The sequence below is a fragment of the Chelon labrosus genome (genome assembly GCF_963514085.1).
Source record: "Chelon labrosus genome assembly, chromosome: 18".
Classification (NCBI taxonomy): Eukaryota; Metazoa; Chordata; class Actinopteri; order Mugiliformes; family Mugilidae; genus Chelon; species Chelon labrosus.
In genome coordinates this window covers 16,965,278-16,984,695 of record NC_140351.1, presented here as the reverse complement: position 1 = coordinate 16,984,695, position 19,418 = coordinate 16,965,278, and the positions used below count along the sequence as shown (strand labels likewise).

At 41.4% G+C, this 19,418-nt stretch overlaps 1 protein-coding gene across 1 annotated transcript in view; it reads left to right on the top strand.

The window, feature by feature from the left end:
* malrd1 (MAM and LDL receptor class A domain containing 1) overlaps positions 1-19,219 on the top strand; it is a gene marked incomplete at its 5' end in the record, with an annotated part of 52,911 nt that extends 33,692 nt beyond the window's left edge. Inside the window, 13 exons of the mRNA XM_084566686.1 lie at positions 1,544-1,724; positions 3,881-4,009; positions 4,142-4,303; positions 6,378-6,535; positions 7,822-8,023; positions 8,561-8,839; positions 9,561-9,686; positions 11,198-11,264; positions 14,889-14,980; positions 15,107-15,203; positions 15,285-15,345; positions 16,380-16,487; positions 16,586-19,219. Of these exons, the coding sequence (XP_084422812.1) occupies positions 1,544-1,724; positions 3,881-4,009; positions 4,142-4,303; positions 6,378-6,535; positions 7,822-8,023; positions 8,561-8,839; positions 9,561-9,686; positions 11,198-11,264; positions 14,889-14,980; positions 15,107-15,203; positions 15,285-15,345; positions 16,380-16,487; positions 16,586-16,684 (1,761 nt within the window). The 3' untranslated portion in view covers positions 16,685-19,219. The remainder of the gene's footprint in view (positions 1-1,543; positions 1,725-3,880; positions 4,010-4,141; positions 4,304-6,377; positions 6,536-7,821; positions 8,024-8,560; positions 8,840-9,560; positions 9,687-11,197; positions 11,265-14,888; positions 14,981-15,106; positions 15,204-15,284; positions 15,346-16,379; positions 16,488-16,585) is intronic.
* Positions 19,220-19,418: the final 199 nt, after the last annotated feature.

Here is a 19,418-nt window from a genome sequence, read left to right as displayed (position 1 = left end):
CTTATGACTTATACTGCAAACAGTCACCAGGGGGAGCTATACTTGCTTTGGCTTCAGTTTTGAGGAGCTGTTCCGCGCATATTTATACAGTGTATGGTTCATACCAGTGGTAAAAACACAACAGACTTATAGTCATTTACAATGGAAGCCGGCGATATGAAACTATGCCTGACACTTAACGCTACGAGTGAACATTAAGCTAGCTTCTGCCTCATTTAGCACTCCAGTGACACGGCCCCCAGTTCATTTATAGATGGATGACGGGCTAATAACAACGCAACTTGCAGATGATGCAGCTAGCCACGCTTGGCTGTTCTGAAACGTCTCTCGTAGTGTGAACAGAGCAATAGCCTTCATTTCTGGTCCCACTACGTCCTTCATGAGCGTTGATGGCAGAAATCCATGAATGGACAGCAATGAGTTAATTGCACAAAAACAACCCCGTGGCGCAAAGTGAAGATTATATTTTATGGAAATTGTTTTCTGGTTTTTCATCAGATTAAAACATGCGGATTGGGTTTAGGTTAGTCACACCTAATTAATTAATTTTCAAACATTAGATGAAGCAGACAGAAGAAATGCAGCGCATGGGACTTTCGCTCATTGGTGGATGAAACTAGAGCAGAAACAATTAATTGTTTCATCAATTTCACCAGAAATATGAATTACAATCCTTTTGTTTTTAAAATGACAAAATAGTCTGTAGATTAAGTGATAATGATTGTAACTACAGTATTGTATGTATTCCTTTTTTTTCAGTCTCTTTTCCTTCTTGGGGAAATCATTTATCTGGATGTCCTTCAGTTTTCTATTCAGTGTTACTGTATGGAGCATGCTGTATTTTACAGTATCTCCTCTGGAGGATTGTTAAAATGTAATAAACCTTCATGTGCTTGTTCCTCATATTCTCAAGACAAAGCATTTTTGTTTTAACGTGATATGTCTTTGTAAATGTCTCACTGATGCTTTTCGCATGACATTAAAGAACCACCGGTGAGATGCTGGCTCATAAAAACTTAAGGCCCACAAAACCCCTGTCAAAGTCACATTGGCTGTCTCAAAGCAGTATTAGCCCTGATTTAGTGCCTGGCTCGTACCATGGGAAAAGACATAGTGGACTTACAGAGGAATACATGTCGGTCTGTCTTTTAATATGTTCCATATGTGGCATGAGAGAAATCCATTACCATACCTCAGGGAGGGCAGGGTTTCAGTCTGAATTGCAGGTCTCAAGGCAGGGAACTTATTACTGCAGTGTTATGCTAATGAGACTTTAATGACTCCTCTTAGATGCCATTCACTGTTTCTCAGCAGCTGTAGCCTGTCCAGAAGCTAATTTCAGCTCATTTTAAGTTGAAGCCCTTCACTCTTGACATGTGAGTCAATAATGCTCAAAGCCTGAAGAGTATATTTTGACAGTAATCGCGGCTGTAGCTTTGAATCCACTTTGAGCCACTTTGAAATGATCTTACAGTCGTGCTCAGTGTTATAACCAGAGCTGTATGTGAAATCCATTTATTGTAATCTCTGCTCTTCTCCACAGACAGAGAACGATTTGTTGGAGGTTTGGAATAAAACGGGGCATCAAGGGAACAACTGGAACCGAGCAGAGGTTCCCTTGAGGAAGCTCAGGAACTTTGAAGTGATATTTGAAGGGATCCGTTCAAGGGACGTGAGCGGAGGAGCTGCCCTGGATGACCTGGAGTACATAGACTGTGCCCCAAGTAGGTGACCTGTATGAACAGTACACTCTTCATGCTTCCATACCAATGACAGCCGCCATAACTATAGGTATTACGTATTCAGGTTGTCTGTCTGTCCGTCCCATCTTACGTGATAGAACAACATGGTGGAAATTCTTCACATTTAGGGCAAACGTTCACTTTGACTCAAAGAAGTGATTACATTTTGGCCGTGAGGAGTCAAAGATCAAGATCACTATGCCGTCATGTGAACTTGATCAATATCTCAAGAATACACCAACTGAGGGAACTTCCAGTTCTTCACAAAAGTTTATTTTGACTCAGGTATCGAAAGGTCAGAGTTTAAACTAGTGACATTCCCATCAGCCACTGCTGTACTACGTGTTTAGTGCTAACTAGCAGATGCTAGCATGCTAACACACTAAGTCTGAAAACCTAGCAGGCATTAGTTCTACTGAGCCCCAGCATATCTTAGTTAGCATGTCGGTGTTAGCTTTTAGCACTAAGCTCACAAACAGATCCTCAGAGAGCTGCTAGCATGGCTGTAGATACCTTGTTATATGACTGGACACATTTTTAATTCAAGTGTCTGCTTATTGTTATATATTTGCTATATTGAACACTATAAACTGTACAAATGATTCCTGGTTCAGCAAGAACTGAAGCCACATTGACTGAATCCTACACTTTCTTACTTGTTACCTCTAAAACAAAAACATACAACCCAGAGCCAACCAACAAACAAAATTTTACACAATAATTCAAGTAGCCTACTGTAAATGAGGTAGGAAGGATCTTTGAATTTCATTGTCCAAAATTGGACTGGGCCTCTGGACTTGAAAGTTTTCTCCCCACCCAGCAAAGTAATCACAGACTCCCTGGGATTCAGCAAACCTCTGCACGTATTTTATATATACTCTCTGTGTGCACATTGGAAGCACAAATCATTCTTATGGCTTCTGTAATTTAAAAGGAGCTTTAATTCTACTACACATTTCATTGACTTATTTACTGCTTGTACCAGCTCATATTAACTCTGGATTAGAAGTCTTACATCCTTAATCTTAGCTTTGAAATTCACTGAACCCATGAATCATTGTCTTTGTTCATATAAGATTATAGTAATAGTTACAAACAGTGTAAACCTTTACCAATTCCAGGTGTTTTAAAGCAATGAATGAATAATTACAGCAGTAACAGTGGCCTAGAAAATACAAACTTATTTGTAAAACATAATGTGGAGCAAGTTTTATTAAATTATTCCTCCAGTAATCTTCATTTAGATATAATTACACTTTTGAAATATTTTATGATATTTCTAACTGGTAGTTTGTGGTATAAAACTGATTCTGTCTCTGGCGCACTCAGAGAAAGAGAGCCAGTTTGTATCGAAGGAACAGGGTTTGATTTTCTGTGTGATGACAGCCGCTGACAGACGCTGTTTGATGTTTATGTCCGAGACAGATGTTCCACATTAAACAGGAGACCTGGCACAAGGCTGGACACCGTGTGGGATGTTTCCCGTCTCTGCCAAGGCCCAGCTCTGACAAAAAAAATGCAAACATCCATACACAGGCAGGCATAAATACTGACCTGCGGACAAGTGGAGACATAGATCAAAACAGACTGAGAGGCCTGTGTGCAAAGACTGACAAGTAGACAAACTGTATTTCCAAAAACCAAATGACAAAGACGCTCAACTTCCATCAGCCTTAAACTACAATATTGATTTTCAGTTTAATCTATGAGGGTTTTAACCGCACCGACCTCCTGGAATAAAATCCAGCTCTTCCCTCGTTTCAGTCATCACTTAATGTCTCTGCCTTTGAAGCTTAACAGTGCACACAGACTCACATAATGTAGTTATACTGTCGACTGTCTCTGATCCACCTCATCTCTTTTCCTTTCTCTCTGTTCTGTCTAACAAGGCGGAGCTGGAGGAGGGAGACTTTGATTTCCATGACAGGCCTTTGTTGGATTTTGTTTACTTTCGACTCTGATGCTCGTGTCCTTTGGTGTAGAGACATAAGAAATAAAGTTATTCATCGGAGCACCTGCTGTAACTCTAGATTTGATGAATCTGAATATAAAAGGAGAGATGGGGCAGCCCTAAAAAGAGTAGAGACATGAATAATAGTCGTCTGTGCCTCACCTCTGTGTCTGTCTGCTTGTTTTAGGCGATGTGGAGCTTGTTAGTTGTCCTGCAGTCACAGACTTTGTGTGTCGCTGCGGCCACTGTATTGAGTCCCACCTGGTGTGCGACAACAAGGCCGACTGTGCTGATGAATCTGACGAGATAGACTGCGGTGAGTCAAAAAAAAAAGAAAAATGGAAATGGCTTTCATCGGCCGCGAGAGTGAGTCTCCCGTATTGCAGAACAGAAAGACAATTTTCAGTCTAGACGTTTCACTCTTTCCTTCCATCTTTCTCTCTTGCAGACCACATGATTGCCTCTCCAGGTGCTTGTAATTTCAACATGGAGGAAGACCAGTGGGAAGAGAGCTGCCAGCTTTCTCAAGACCTTGACGACGACTTTGACTGGAGGATCAGTCAGAAGACAGAGACACCGGGGGCCGGACCTCAAACTGACCACAGTCCAGGTCTGAACCAGAAGTTACATAAACAAAATACTGAACCACTAAGCGAATGTATTTCTTAAAAGTAAATGGTCTTGCCCGCCCACCGTCGACCCTCCAAGTAAGTTTGATGCTGTGCGGGAGCTTTTCCTTTGCTGGGAAAGAAAAACAGTTGTGGGCAGCTTTGGCTCAGTGGGTAGTGCGAGTTGTCCAGTGATTGCAAGGTTGACTCTACTGCTCTAAGTGTGTGAATGGGTGAATGAGAAAAAGCTTTGAGTACCACTGTACTGTACCAAGTGTAGAACATTTCCCAGTGAACACAATTAATGCTGTTTTACTGACCTTTGACCTTTTCTTCACGACCAAAGGAGCATCCACACAGCTGTAAAATTGAACTAAAGGTCTTGTTTATGTTCAAAACTCGCTGTTGGGGTTTGCTTTCTCCCGTGTTTTTAGTGAAACAAATAATAAAGCTGTCAAAAAACAATTTCTCAAAATTAACACCAAACATCTCCAGCGTCCTCTTGACACCCTCCCACGTTTTCAGCGCCTTTGTAATTACAACTTGACAGCAGGGAAATAGGACCTTCTGATAAACATTTGAAGACGGGTTAATAATAGATCCTGATCAAACGGCGCTGGGCTTGTTTATGCTGTATCAAACTTTTATTTGTCTACAGATTAATTGAAAATTGATGGTGCTGAGGTTACAGCAGCCCCCGTCTATAAAAGGGAATATGAACATTCATTTCCACATGACTTTGCCTGTAATTTGCATTCATCAATGCCTCTGCTGTGCGTTGGCCGCTGGAATTGCCTTTGTTAGTTGATGCTGCTTCCTCTGCTTGGTTCGTAAAGCTTGAAAAATGACTCTTGATGGTGAGAGGATGACCCCGATAAACAAAGAATAGCAGCGTGGAAAAAAAATGTAATTATAGTTTTGAATAGTGGGAGTAATTTGAGTGCTTTATTTCGCGGAGCAAAAGATGGCGAGCAGCACAGAGCCATGTCTCCATCTAGTTAGTGTGATAAGTGAATTATTCAGTTTATCATAAGAAAATGTAGTCAGCAATAGTTCTATAACAATGTGCTCATTTTTGCTCTTTTTTTCTGGGTTTTATATGTGCCATTTATATTTTTAAAGCCAGGACTATAGATCTAGAGACATTGCAGCAGAGCTTTTTACTAAACAAGTTATTGGTTTACCATATCTGTAGCCTATCATATCTATAGTGGATGCAATTTGATCCAGAACCATAATATTTGAGCAGGAAGCCATTCCTATGATGTGCAGCATGTTTTCACTAGATGCACAGATGCTGCAGAGCTGATGTTGGAGTGTACGTGTGTCATCATATCATCCACACACGCATACGCTGACTATAAAGTTTAGGACAGCCGTGTTTTTTCATGGGCACCCATTGAACCGGATGTCTTATTTTGAGATATAGCTGTTTCTCCTGCTTGTACTGGCCGCCAGTGAGTTACTGAGTCCATAGCCACTTCTGATCGGCAAAAGGAGTTTATTGATCGGAGAGGTGAGTCCGGACATCGGGCTCTGGGTGGATGATCGATAAATGTAATCATCTGTAACATTCATAGATCGCTGCAACAGGCCAGACCTTGGCAGAGGTCCTTTAGTTACAGTTAAAATGATGGAGCAACATGTGTTCCCAGGAATGAACCTTTATCTGAATGGCTTTATTTTTTATGTTTCGACTCAGAGAAGAAGAATCCAGTGTTATGGGTGGGTGCAGGGTTTACTGAGCACTGTGGATTGTTATGGCCTTAAATCCTTCACTCATGTGGAAAACTCCCACTTTGTTCTGGCTTGTACAGATGCTGTCTCATCTCCAAGCTTTTTTGTAGCATTTGGCCGGAGGCTACAGCATTTCACCACAGCCCTTTTCTACAAATCTCATGTATATTGTAACCATCATAAGAACGTTATTGGATTTCGTTCCTGCAGTGAAGTCAAAATTGGATGGTGGAGAAGGATTTGGTTGTGGATTTTCTTACACTGTCTCATCTCACATAAATGTTACTCATATCTTACATAAATGTCTACGAATGTGTTGTGCTGCATTTCTCTCCAAAGGTGGTGGAGGGAACTTCCTGTACATACACTCAGCCACTCAAAGGGAGGGGGACGTTGCCAAGGTGACTACCAGGAGGCCGTTTCCTGCCAGCATCGGCCTGTGTCACCTGCGCTTCTGGTTCTTCATGCACGGCTCTGAGAGGATGGGAACACTGAAGGTGACCTGATCTCAGCTACATTTCAAGAAATTTACATTTGTTGTAATTTTCTTTAGGTGTTATGAGACATTAAGTTGTTATTTCCCTGCCATCAGACGATCCATCACTGTCAACCTGAATTTGGCTTCGATAGACCGATATAGACAGATACATCTATCCCGTTTTTCTGGGCCAATCACTGCATCGCACTCTGCTTACTGTCAATCCCACAGGAGGACGGGTGTCTTGAAAGCCTTCCTGCCTGTAAATAATCCATCAAAGCCTTCCACCTTACAGACTCAATTATCATATCCGTCTTTTCATGTCTTTTTTAGGCCGCTTTGTTTGCTGGGTTAATTTCAAAACAACAAGGCAATGCTAAAAAAATTAAATAAATAAATAAAAACTAATTAGACAGGAAGTGTACTCCTCATGCAGCCACAGAACAGACACTCAGAAACGTCTTGAAGTGGAATATAGACAAATGATTCAAATTTCAGCACTGTGTCAAAAAAGTATTAAAAGTTGGAAGCAAAACTGATAATTAAAGGCTCAAAAATGTTGCTATTCTATAATATAATACTCTGAAATGGCCTATCTACATAATAACTATGTTTACTTTTAATAAGCCCAGTAGTACTGCATGATGATGAACTTAATGACATTTATATCCCACTTTTGACTAAATCTACAGCGTGTAACATTTGTAATTACACAAACACTGCTGACACACTCGCGTATGATGTATGTCTACACTATAGTCAATATCTTTCAGTTCCCCAATAAGGAAAAGCCACACCACAGGTGTACAGGCCCGCGTCCACCATCAGTACTTTCTGTTCTTGTCCTCGAATTCTTTCTCTCAAGTTTCTTTTTATCTTGAGCATCCCAAACTGGATCCACAGAGCCTTCTAGAGTTGCATTCAAAACTACATTTTTCCATTATTGGCTCCAACATCCTCCTTGGAGTCTGTCTCTTTCGCTACCGTTGCCGCCCTCTTCAGCTCAACAATCGTTGCTGGTTAGTGTAATAGGCATTGCTATTGATGGGCCAATGTAGGAGTGTTGCCAAATACACAAAACTCCAATATACTGACGGATACAGAGAGAGACTTCTTCAACGTCTGATGGTTGGCAATATATTTGCATTATAGTTGGAGCGAGATAATTTAAACATGAAGCACGCTCTGACTTAACCACATACAAAATATAAAATATCAGGATGGCTTTGATATGATAAGAATATTGTAGGTTTTTATTATTTTGATAGAGGTTACCGTGATCAAACTGTCACCTAAACTCAACAGGTCTACACTATTGGACCCAGCGGGACCCGTCTATTGATGTGGGCAGCCACCGGAAACCATGGCAACCAGTGGACATACGCTAATGTCATCCTGTCCAACCCGGCACCTTTCAGAGTGAGCTTCCAGGCGGAGGTGGGTGGAGACATGTGGACAGACATCGCAGTGGATGACATCTCCTACACCGCAGAGTGTTTGGTTGGAGGTAAAGACATTAAAGTTGTTTTCCCCTCTTTGGACTTTCATTTTTTCCTTCTTTCCTGTCTTTCCAGCACCATCCTCATCATTCATTTCTTTTCCTCCAGTCGTCACCTTCTCTTGTTTCCTATTTTTTTTCCCCCACGTTTCCTGTTGTCCAACATTCACCTCTCCACAGTTTCCATATGAACTGTGTGGGCATTCTGGGAGAGAGTAGTGAGTTAATGGAGCCTGTTGCCTTGTGGGTCTAAATAAATTCACTGTGGAGACTGGGTCAATGCCGAGGGACAGCCCAGAGGGCAATGGGGAGGAAAAGGAATTACATTTATATTGTGTTGTTTCCTCACCTGCTCCCCTCTGTTCTCCCTTCACCCCTGAAATGCTGCTTCTACTGACTTCCTGAAGAAACAGTCTTTGTGAGCTAAAACAATCCTTTGAGATTTCCCATGAAGGATGTTTCCTGCGTATAAAGTTAAACCAATAATAGAGGATATGAGGTGTGTTAAGCCTTCTGTGCATGTATCCCTGTGGTTTTTCCTCTCAGAGCCAGTAACTCCACAGCCTCTGACCTGTGGTGCAGACTTGTTCCAGTGTGCCTACTCCTTCCAGTGCATCCCGAAGAGCTGGCTATGCGACGGAGAGCCGGACTGCGCCGACCACTCTGATGAAGAGCAGTGTCCGACCTTAATCCCTGGAACTCTCCCTCCCCAAGGCCTCTGCCCTGCTGCGTATTATCAGTGCTCAAACAATCAGTGCATCGCCTCCATACTGCGCTGCGACGGAGTCCTTGACTGCCCCAATGGAGAGGATGAGTACAGCTGCTGTAAGTTAGCCAGCGGTCTTTGACGTGAGACATGTAAAATATTTTACTAGTTGGGCCACAACAGGTTCGCTGCATTGATCCACCAACAGACACATGCACTGCTGAGTATGAAAGCTTCTCATGAATCCCCTCAAACATGTCGGTGACCAAGCTAAATAGTTCAAAAATTCAGCACCATCATCTTTTTCCAAAAACATAATGGTTACTTTTGGATAATCCACAGACCTCACTGTGAACGGCTTCCACTGGAGCTATTTTCCACTGAGGAAGTAGTCCCTATAAAAACTGCTGACAGAATGTGATGGTGATTATCCAAGGCATGTTTGCAGTGCTTTGTGAATCATTTTCATCTTCTTCCTTGGTTGAAATTTGTTGTTTTAACATGTGCCCCTCGAATAAACTTAATGTCACCGCGTCTTTGATTGAAAGCAGCAGGTCCCTTTTCTTAACAGGAACCAGTTTTTCTGCAAGCACGAGCTGAACTTTTTGAAGTTTGTTGCAGCAACGGGCAGCATATCTACTTAAACAGATCTAAACATGGCATGAGTAATGCGCAGTAGGGAAAGTAAAGAAGTAAACAGAGATTATAGCGGAGATTAGGATCAAAGTATGAAAACAGAAGCATTGAGTTCTGCCATTTACGGTATGCTGATTGTAATCTGTGAATTCAACGCTCGGCCTTTCATCGGTTTTTCTGTCCTTTTTTTTTCTTTTCCACCAGCCTTGCAGCAGTGTGAGCTGGGAGAACTGGTGTGTGAGAGTTCGTCTGGTTGTATCCCACTTGAGAAGCGCTGTGACAACTTTGCCGATTGTCTGCCTTTCCACTCAGATGAGTCCAGCTGCCTTGGTAACACACTCTTAGTTGCCTTACCCTTTTTTTTCCCCATTAACCGTCGTTCAATTTGTAATTTCCAGACATCTCCCAAGATGCACTGACTCTAAAGACTAATGGCTTTAACCTCTCTTTCATCAGTGACGAGACTACTTCTGCATTTCTGATACCACACCTGTTCCATTAGTGGCTGCGTGCTTTTATTTAGCTTCTCTTAAATCTTTTCTTTTTTTTTTTTTTTTAAATAAGTATTTTAACATTACATTTAAATTAACAGATTCCTTTATACATATGTCATACTCTCAGCCAGTTTGTGCTGCCAAGACTTCATTCACATCTTCCCATTTCCAGCCTAAACAGCGACTCTCAGGCTATTTTCAAGTCTGGCTGTTTAGTCTTCAAAGCACACCGCACAGGTTACTGCGAGCTGCCAAAATCCATTAAAACCTCTGCTTTTCTGTGTTTTCAGGAATGAGACCAAACCTCCCATTTAGCCCCTATTCAGTGCCAAGCCATAGTCACTTTATCAAGGGCTGAACGGGACTTGAGAGTTTCGCGATTATGTTTCAGACATGATGATTTTTTAACAGGCAACCCTTACAACCCTGAACCAACTGATGGAGGCAGGAAGAGAAAAAGAGACACACTAGGGTGGTTTAATCTACAGTACTGTGCAACCGTTGGATGCATTTTAGATGTATACGTTCTCATCCGCCGTGCAGTGCTATCAGGGAAACATCTAATCAGCCCTAAATTCATTCTGCAGCATGATAACAAGCCCAAACATGCAACCAGCATCATAAAGAACACCGTTCAGTCCTACAACAGATGGTCTGCTCCTGATCTGAACACGTATGAATCAGTCTGGGGCCACATGAAGAGACAAAAGACACTGAGACAGCCTGAATCCACAGGAGAGATAGGGCAAGTTCTCCAAGATGCTGGAAATAATATACCTGCCAAATATTTAAAAGAAAGGAGAGCTGGCACTTTCTGAATTTTGTGTGTCTTTTACTAATAAATTAAAACAGTACCTAGCATATTTTCTTTTTCCCCTTTCTGCTATTGTTCCTGAAACACTTCCCTCCAGTAGAGTCAGTGATTTTAAGTGCCCAACTGATCCAACTACTACGCTGTTTTTCTTTGTCTGCAGGATCAGCTAGAATCCTCCACTTGCCACTATTTATGTTACTCGTGACCCGTAACGTACAGATAAGATCAGACATCATATTTATAAAGGGTATATCTCAACACATTAACTTTAAAAAGGAGAACAATAGGCAGTATACTAATGCCATGGTGAGCTTCATTGAGAGTTGTGACCAAGACCCAAGCACAGCCCAAAGACTCTTGCCCTGCAAGTGCACAACCAGACATGAAGGCAGGCACAGAAGGATGTAACAAGATAGCAATAGACACCGCTCAACAATGAACTGTTTCCCCAACAACATAATTCACCGATTTCATGGTCTGAGCTGCAGCATGTGTGATTTCCTAATGGTTACTTTCTTCTGCTTCATATGCAGATTGTCCTCCAACGTATTGTCTGGATCACGGCTCCTGCCTCGTAGAGACTCGCGGGCCTGTTTGCACGTAAGATCAGCTTCACCCTGACAGACACAAACATGCGTTTATAGGCAGAATAAAGCACCCATTCACAAACATACACAAACAAAGATGAGTATCATGTCTGTTCCTCCTACTCCCCCTCCTTTCCTTTATCTCTCTTTGTGAGACTTGGAACATGGAAATCCCATCAGTCTTATTTCTCTCCTTGGAAAAGACACGCTCCGTGAAGCATGTGGGAATCTGGGAATCTGCTTATCCCCTGCTGATTAAACACGGTGGTTCTGCCTTCATTTATCCTCCAGCATAGTGTGTCCTGGGAATTTCTGATCAATTCTCCAGGTCAATATTTAAATGCTGTCTCCACTACCAATGGCCATAAAGGGTAGACCACAAAAAGAAGTCATGCATCAGATTAAACTGCTGGTACACTACCGTCTACCCCTCAGAAACACTTTTGAGACGCACACTACACTGACAGTGTTGGAGGTTTTATATTGCGCTCATGAATCTAGTCGTCTGCATCAGCAGTTTGGAATGTCTGCAATGAGATATTTCATTATAAAAGTAAGAATACAATTAAACTTGCTGCTGGATCTGCTAACATCATCATGCTCCAGTGAATCCTCTCAGAGATTCATTTCTCTCCATGCTCTTGTCACAAGGTTCAGTTCTCAAAAACGGTTGATCTGATAGATGGAAAATATGTTCTAACTGCTCAACATGTCAGCAGTGCAGTGTGTGGCAATGTTTTACACGCATGGTATTTTGATTTATGAGAAAACTTGTTTTCATGAACGTTAAATAAAATGATCTGATAAGATACGTGTGTTTATATGCAAGAAACTGGTTCTGCTGCTGCGGACTGTTGAATCTGTGAGAAATATAACAGAAGAAGGAAACGTTTTTCCAACTCAAGATGAACTCGTTCAACAGAAAATCATGACCGAGACAAACTCACATGAGGGTCAACAGCGATTTGTTCATCTTTTCAAACGCTTGTTTGAAGAACCTGTTGTTTTTCTACCTCTATGTTTCGGTCCGTCCAGGAAACTTGTCCCATCTTTGGATGTTTACCCTATACACAAAGAGAAGCAAACAAGAATTTAGATTGTTCTTAGGAGCTAATATCTTCCTCAAAGGTTTACATTGCCCCTCTCAATCCAGTGTGTTCCAGAAAGTAATGATCAGAAACCAGAGTTTACAAAAGTAAAAGTTTTATTTCTCTAAATAAAATTACATAAAAAGAGGCAACAAAAAGATTAGGGCAAGCATTAGCAGCAAAAACCTGGTGCTCTTTTTCAGTTCTTATATCTAAAAAAGCTGAAACAAAGGCAACTGGATTCATCTAAGTAGCTTCGTCAGTTCTTGGATGAGTGGCCAAATGTCTTGAAGAAACACTACAAGTCCAGTCGCCCTTGTTTTGAAAATATGATGACCTGGATGACTGAGAACCTTCACAGACTTTCAGTCCTTATCCACACCCTCTCAGATGTCGACAGTTAAGACGAATTAGACCCATGCACAAACTCTGCAAAGTTCATGAGGATGCAGAGGGCTGTAGTATCTATAAAGTCAAACAATACAGTATCTGCTCTGGAAAACATTGTGTTTATGTCGATCACATCACTTCATTTTAAAACATATTTGCATGAAGGATTAAAATCATTTTATGTGTCACACGCAGATGTCACACATGACTTTACAATTAATTTTCCTTGTCTGGCTTGGAAATATGAACCCGTATCTTTTTATCTTGAATGCGCCATCAAACAAATATTGACTGATCCACCTCGGTTTTCAGGCTAGATGGTAGAATGTACCTGCAGATGCCCTTTCAGACAGAGTAGACGCTGGTGTGGTCTTTACTTTTCAATACCACTAACAGCAAACTGTCTGCTGATGACATGTGGGCAGCACCGCACATCTGTTTAGTTTGTCTCAGATTTCTCAGCCTGCTAGATGCTGTCAATCAAGCACAGACACCGACAACCCTGTCCAGCTGGCAGAGAGGGAAAGGAGCATTTCCTACTGTACATTTAACACAAAAAAATACTTTTCTTCCTTCGACCAGGAATCATTTTTGATTGCTTTTTGTCACAGCAATACATCTTCTCCCTCATGCTCTCATTCTGTCAGCCTCCCTGTGTTTGATTTCCTTGTCCAACGTTCCCCAATGCAGTGCTGCCACCGCTGCCTCCTCTCATTATGTAACAGAACTTTACCACAATCATCCACAACTCGATGTGGTGCGGAGGTCCAGCAGCTGTTCCAGCATTGATAACAGCCCTGCTGTAGCAGAACCCGAGGCCAGCGCTGGGTGGGCACCTCTGGCTCAGCATTTGCATCACGTTCCTCCAATCTGCTGAGCAGGAACCACCAGGGAACCGGGCCAGGAACAGCCCACTGCCACGACTAGACTGTCACACAGTGTGCATGCTGACCTCCTCTGAATGATAATGACTCAGTCGCAGAGAGCTGTGTGTTTCGCATTAGAAGGTCAATGTTGCTCAGAAATCAAGCTGATACTCAACAGATGTTGACTTGGAGCAGGGACTCTGTCTGGAATAAGAGGAACTTCCTTCCTTTCTTTCTCAGAGATGTAGCTCACCAGATGGGCCAAACTATTTGCAATTATTCTGTGTTTCCATGCTGGATGTCCAGCAGATAAATCCTGCACCATTTATCAAGGCAGACAGGGTGTGTATATGTTTTATAGAGATTATGTGCTGGAAGTTATTTATTTTAATGCAGTATTTCATTGTGTTTATTTTGTTTCACCGTTGTAAAGCAGAAAAAGGTCAAAAAAACAACTATATCATACTGTCTGGGTCCCTTTTCACATCCTGCATTGTACAGGCATAGTAACTTCCTAAATCAGTAGTAGTAGTTTTCATGAGGCGTTTCATAAACCACAGTAACTAGTGCATTTGTTGGAGACTATTTTTTTTTATATATATATATATGTAGTGGAAAGATACACTCTAGTTAGTGGTTCATACAGTGTGTGCAGTTTAATATGTGTGTTTTTAATGTAATTTTTTTTTTTTTTAAATAATGATACTTGTCTTGTTACTGTTTTGGACATTTTGTGGGATTTACTGATGAGAAAATGCAGTGTGTATACCAGATGTATACTGTAATAGCTTTTGTTGGTTGCTGACTTTTGAGAAGTGATCCCGACTGTATATAAACATGGATGAATCAGTTCAGTGTGGGTGGTACTGGCTGTGGCCATCGTGGGAGTGCCTGACTTCGTCAAACTCACAGCTAGCTTAAAAATTGTCAAAGAGGGGAGGAGTGTGAATGGAGATGAGGCAGACAGTTAACTACGTATGAGGCTGCTCACTTGTCACTCCGTTATTAATCACACCTTTATTTATGCATACCTTTAAGCCTTGGTGTGATTAAAATAGGTGAGTTATATGAAAATCAGCGTTAAACATTGAACTCTACGGAGACTCACTCACTTTGGTGTTTGCCTCAAGTGGCCGTTTGAGGAACTGCAGCTTCTAGCACTTTTCGCGTTAGCTTCGTATTTCAGCAGCGAAGGCTGCCACTTGTATTCAACCAAAGTTTGATCGTTCTAGGTTTGCCTCTATGCCACCCTACTAAATGTAGTCCTGGCATCATTTCACATGTTTCTTGCAGGTGCTATCCGGGATGGACAGGAAACCGTTGCCAAGTGAGGGAGAAACCATCCCCCTCCACCCCGTCACCCACACCAGAGAACAGAAATCTGGGTAATAAAGAATAACACCTCCTCACTCTATTAAACTGTCTCACATGAATTTAATTACGGTTTCCTTGCATACACTGTTAATGTCTCTGCGGTTAAAGAGAGAATTAAACGTCTCCCTCTTGTTTAGATGCTGTGTATGCTGGCATCGGCATCGGGCTGCTGCTGCTCGTAGCTGGAGTTGCTGTGTGTGTTCTGGCTGTATACAAAGAAAAATGCCACTCAGTGTGAGTTCTTGCCTCAATGACATATGTCTCTGATGTTGTTCACAACAAAGGTGATGATGAGTTTGTTTGCTGGCTCCACAGAAAGCCCGACCCGATGAACTACGGGGTGATGGATAACCTAGACGTTCACTGGAGAGCAGAGGTCAGCGCACAGAAATGTCCGATCAATCATCAGCGAATTTGAGTAGCATCAGCTTCCTAGGCTGTACAAATCTAATTTTTCTAGCATTCGGCTCAGATTTATTCAATCAGCTTGTTTAACATCAGAGGTCAGAAGGTGATCGCCAAGCCTTTCTGCTAAATTAGATCTTTGATTCAGGGCTATTGATTTTGCAGTTTATGTGGCTTTCTTACCTCTGTGCTTTTGAGTGGTATATATATATACATGTTATGTGATCAAATGCAACAGCAAACCATTTAATTTAATGGTTTGCTGTTGCAGTCTGAACAAAAATAAGAGGCTTTAGAAACCACATGCTTTCAGTGCGTGCATTGTTTCCTGCAATTTTGATCTCTACTGGAAATCACTGGAAATTATACACTTACTGCTATTCAATTTGGATAATGGCTCTTCTGTGTCTGTGATGAGTGATATGTATTTCTGAGCATGCGTTTTTATCTGCACTGGCACATCAGTGATTATTAAAAGTCGGAGTGATGCGGAGAGCAACTGTCCTGACTTTGATAATGGAGATTATCCTGGATTTAATGAAGCTGTTTGTGTTGGCTCATGATAATGTACCCATTCTTTAGCAAAATAAGGTTTTTTAATGCTGGCAATTACAAGCTGATCATGTTCCTGTGATATAATTTGCACACACTGTGCATTTACAGGTGTTTCTGTGTATTTTCTATGTGCGTTGGCACGTCTCAACATCTTTGCTTTCACGTGGCCAATGCTGTTGACGCAGCTATAAATAGAGAGGTGTAGGTGTGAACCTGTATCTCCACAATGCCGACAGATCAACACTTCAGCACTTGTTTTGGAGAGCAGTGGTACCAGTCTGTGGTTATCACACCTTTAGAAGACGATGAAATGTTTTATGGAGGTTAGAAGTGTAATTATGGATGCATAACGGGTCAATTTGATTTTAATTGCGTCTGCATTTCATGGGCTCTCACACATTAAAGCTCATCAAATTTTAAGCACATGTACACGTTTGGTTTTTTTTTCAGCTCCCGTCCCTGGATGAAAGGCAGGGCAGTGATCCCAGCATAAAGCCCCAGAGGAGTGATGGTCGTGGGCTTTCTATCAGTGTCTACCCCTGGAAGAAAGAGGAGGAGGTAAGGTGTCTTTACTCAGCCAGCTGGCGTGTACTCTAATTATCTTTAAAGAAGTCTCTGTCTGTCATTTGATGTATGTCTCTTTGTCTCTTTTTCAGAGTTCAAATGGGAAAGATGCCAAGCTGTCCTTCTCTAACCCAATGTACAATTACCCTCCTAATGCTAATGGCGCCAACGCCAACAGCTCTGAAGCATAAAAATGATGGACTTACCTTTTCATTGTCACTTTATATAGCTAGCACTGTAGGAAACTGGAAAAAGGCTTTGGAGTCAAACCTGGTACTTTTAGACCATTTAGCCATTAGGTCGGACCAACGGACGCAACTGACTAAATTGACACAACAGGCGATCTGAATCAAACTCTGTGTGTACACAATGGACCTTATTATGTCACAAGTGAAAGCAGTATTTTAATGTCAGTACTAATTAATAGCAACATTGTTACTTTACCTGTGGACGATTTGATGTTTACATGTCAAAATTGAAATTACATCAGTTGTTAAACACACAATAAATATCAGTAATTTGAGTCCAGGAACACTTATGTAGATTCATCTGCCCTGTGCACTACGCTGCTTTCTTGCTGAGACTTGCATAAATGAGATGATCAATACTACTCTCATATTTGTCTGGTAAATATACGACTGGAGGCTCAACCACTTAGCTTAGCATAAAGACTGGAAAATGGTTAGACTGGCTCTGTCCAGAGGTGACACCATATGACTGCTGCTGTTAATTCACTAATTAACATCTGTTATATCTGCAGTAATGCCACATTAACATGCTGCAGGCTGTAGCTCATATTTACTGCACAGATATGTGTCTGGTGTCTAATCGTTTAAATAGTATAACAGTTGTGTTCAAAATAATAGCTAGGATAAAATTATCTCATATGCTTTAAAATGCCAAAACCGGAAAGATGTGGAAGAAAAGTGTAAACTACTATGTGAATGGATCGAGGAATAACCAAAATGGCCAAAAGACTCGGCTAATGATCAGCTCCAGGAGATCAAAGACGGTCTAAACTTACCTGCGAGTACTGCAACAATTAGAAGACACCTATGTGAAGCCAAGCTATCAGCAAGAAGCCCGTGTAAAGTCCCATTGTTGCGAAAATGTCATGTGCTGAAGAGGTAACAGTTTACCAAAGAACGCAACATTTTGTGGAGTGATGAAAGCACGATTGTTCTTTTTGGGTCTGTCAGATGACACCCAAACACTGAATTCAAGCCACAGTACACTATGAAGCATGATGACACAAGCATCATGATATGGGAATGTTTCAAATTCTTATACTATGGTGTCAGGCCTATTTATCACATACCAGGGATCGTGGATCAGTTTGAATATATCAGAATACTTGGAAGAGATCATGTGGCCTTATTCCAAAGAGAAAATGCCTTTGAAATGAGTGTTTCAACAAGATAACAGACCCAAACACAGCAGTAAGGGACAAGTATCTTGGTTCCAGACCAACAAAATACATGTCATGGAGTGGCCAGCCAATCCCCGAACATTGCTATTATTTTAAACACAACTGTAACAATAAATTTTAACATATAAAGAGAGGCCTTAGTACAAATCCAGTGGAGATGTAACACAGCCAGTGTAGACATTTTTTTTAATTAAGTGCTACGACACAAATTTTCTGAAAATGGTTGAGGGTGGTTTAAAGGTGGTGCTGGCAAAAGCAGAAAACATCAGTTACAGTGAATGGAAATGCTGAACACACAGAACCTCCAAACAGAGTTCATTAGTAATCCCTTTTAATCCTCACAAGTGTAGATAAAATAGCTTCCCTCTGTTTTATTTGCAAATTACAATCCATTACAAGTGTTCCAGCTGCTGTGTGTGGTGTGGTGTGAATTGACTCCCTAACAGTCTCTGTATCAACCAGCGCTGAGCAGGTGGATCATAAACAACACAGTTAAACCAGTCTGTATTAAATTTCATGAGTGTTCAGTTATGGCTCTTTTTAGGTGTGTCGTCATAAATAATTTACTCATATCTGACAGCAGGCGCTTTGATTTACTACATCATTCTGTACTGTATAGAGAGCATGCTAGACATTTCATGTCCAGTATGAGCCTCTCGTTTTTTTCCTGCAAGAGTTATGTGATGAGATTCAGCTTATTAAATATGAAGCTACCTGCCAGTCACTGAAGGGAACACATATTTTGTTTGCTTTGGCCTTGCAAAAGTGAAATTTAAAAAGTACAATTTGTAGTGACTAGTTTTCACTGTGGAACATTTATGGTGCGAAACCAGCGGACATACAAGTGGATAAAAGGTCCACCAGTGTCCAACCAACCGATACTGTATATGTGGACAGGGCTTAACTTTCAGCCGAAGTATATATTTTATACACATAATACAATACCCAATGTTTCATAAAGTCAGTGCGATACTGAGGATGACCTCCTCACACTTTCCGTCACACCGCCATGGCTGTCGACTTATTAAATGTTAATAGCTTGACAAAAATGGTGACGCACCACTCACTTCTTCTTCCCATTTATAATAAATGTCAGGTATTGTTCCAGTCTGAGCTCTTGCATTCTGTCAGAACCCATCAAAACACGCTCCCATCCATCCCTTCATATCTGTTCACATCATGAATCTTTAATTTTTAGACTCCAGATGACCACAATCTCCAGTGTCATTACTGCTTACTCTCGTTCTCCATCACTGCAGAGGCTTTGCTGAGTCTGTAGATGGATTCTGGGTCAGAGATTTATTGGAGGGCCACGGGATCAATTTCAGCCTTTGAGTGGTTCCTTTGTTTTATTGTTTGTGCCCTAACCTTACTCCCTGGCTCCCTGGCTTTTTCTCAGGTACACTCTTCTTCCCTTCAAAGCTAAAAACAACAGCTATGAACTTGGTCTGAACTGAGATAGGGCTGCAATCTGGATTCAGTTTTAATTACACAAT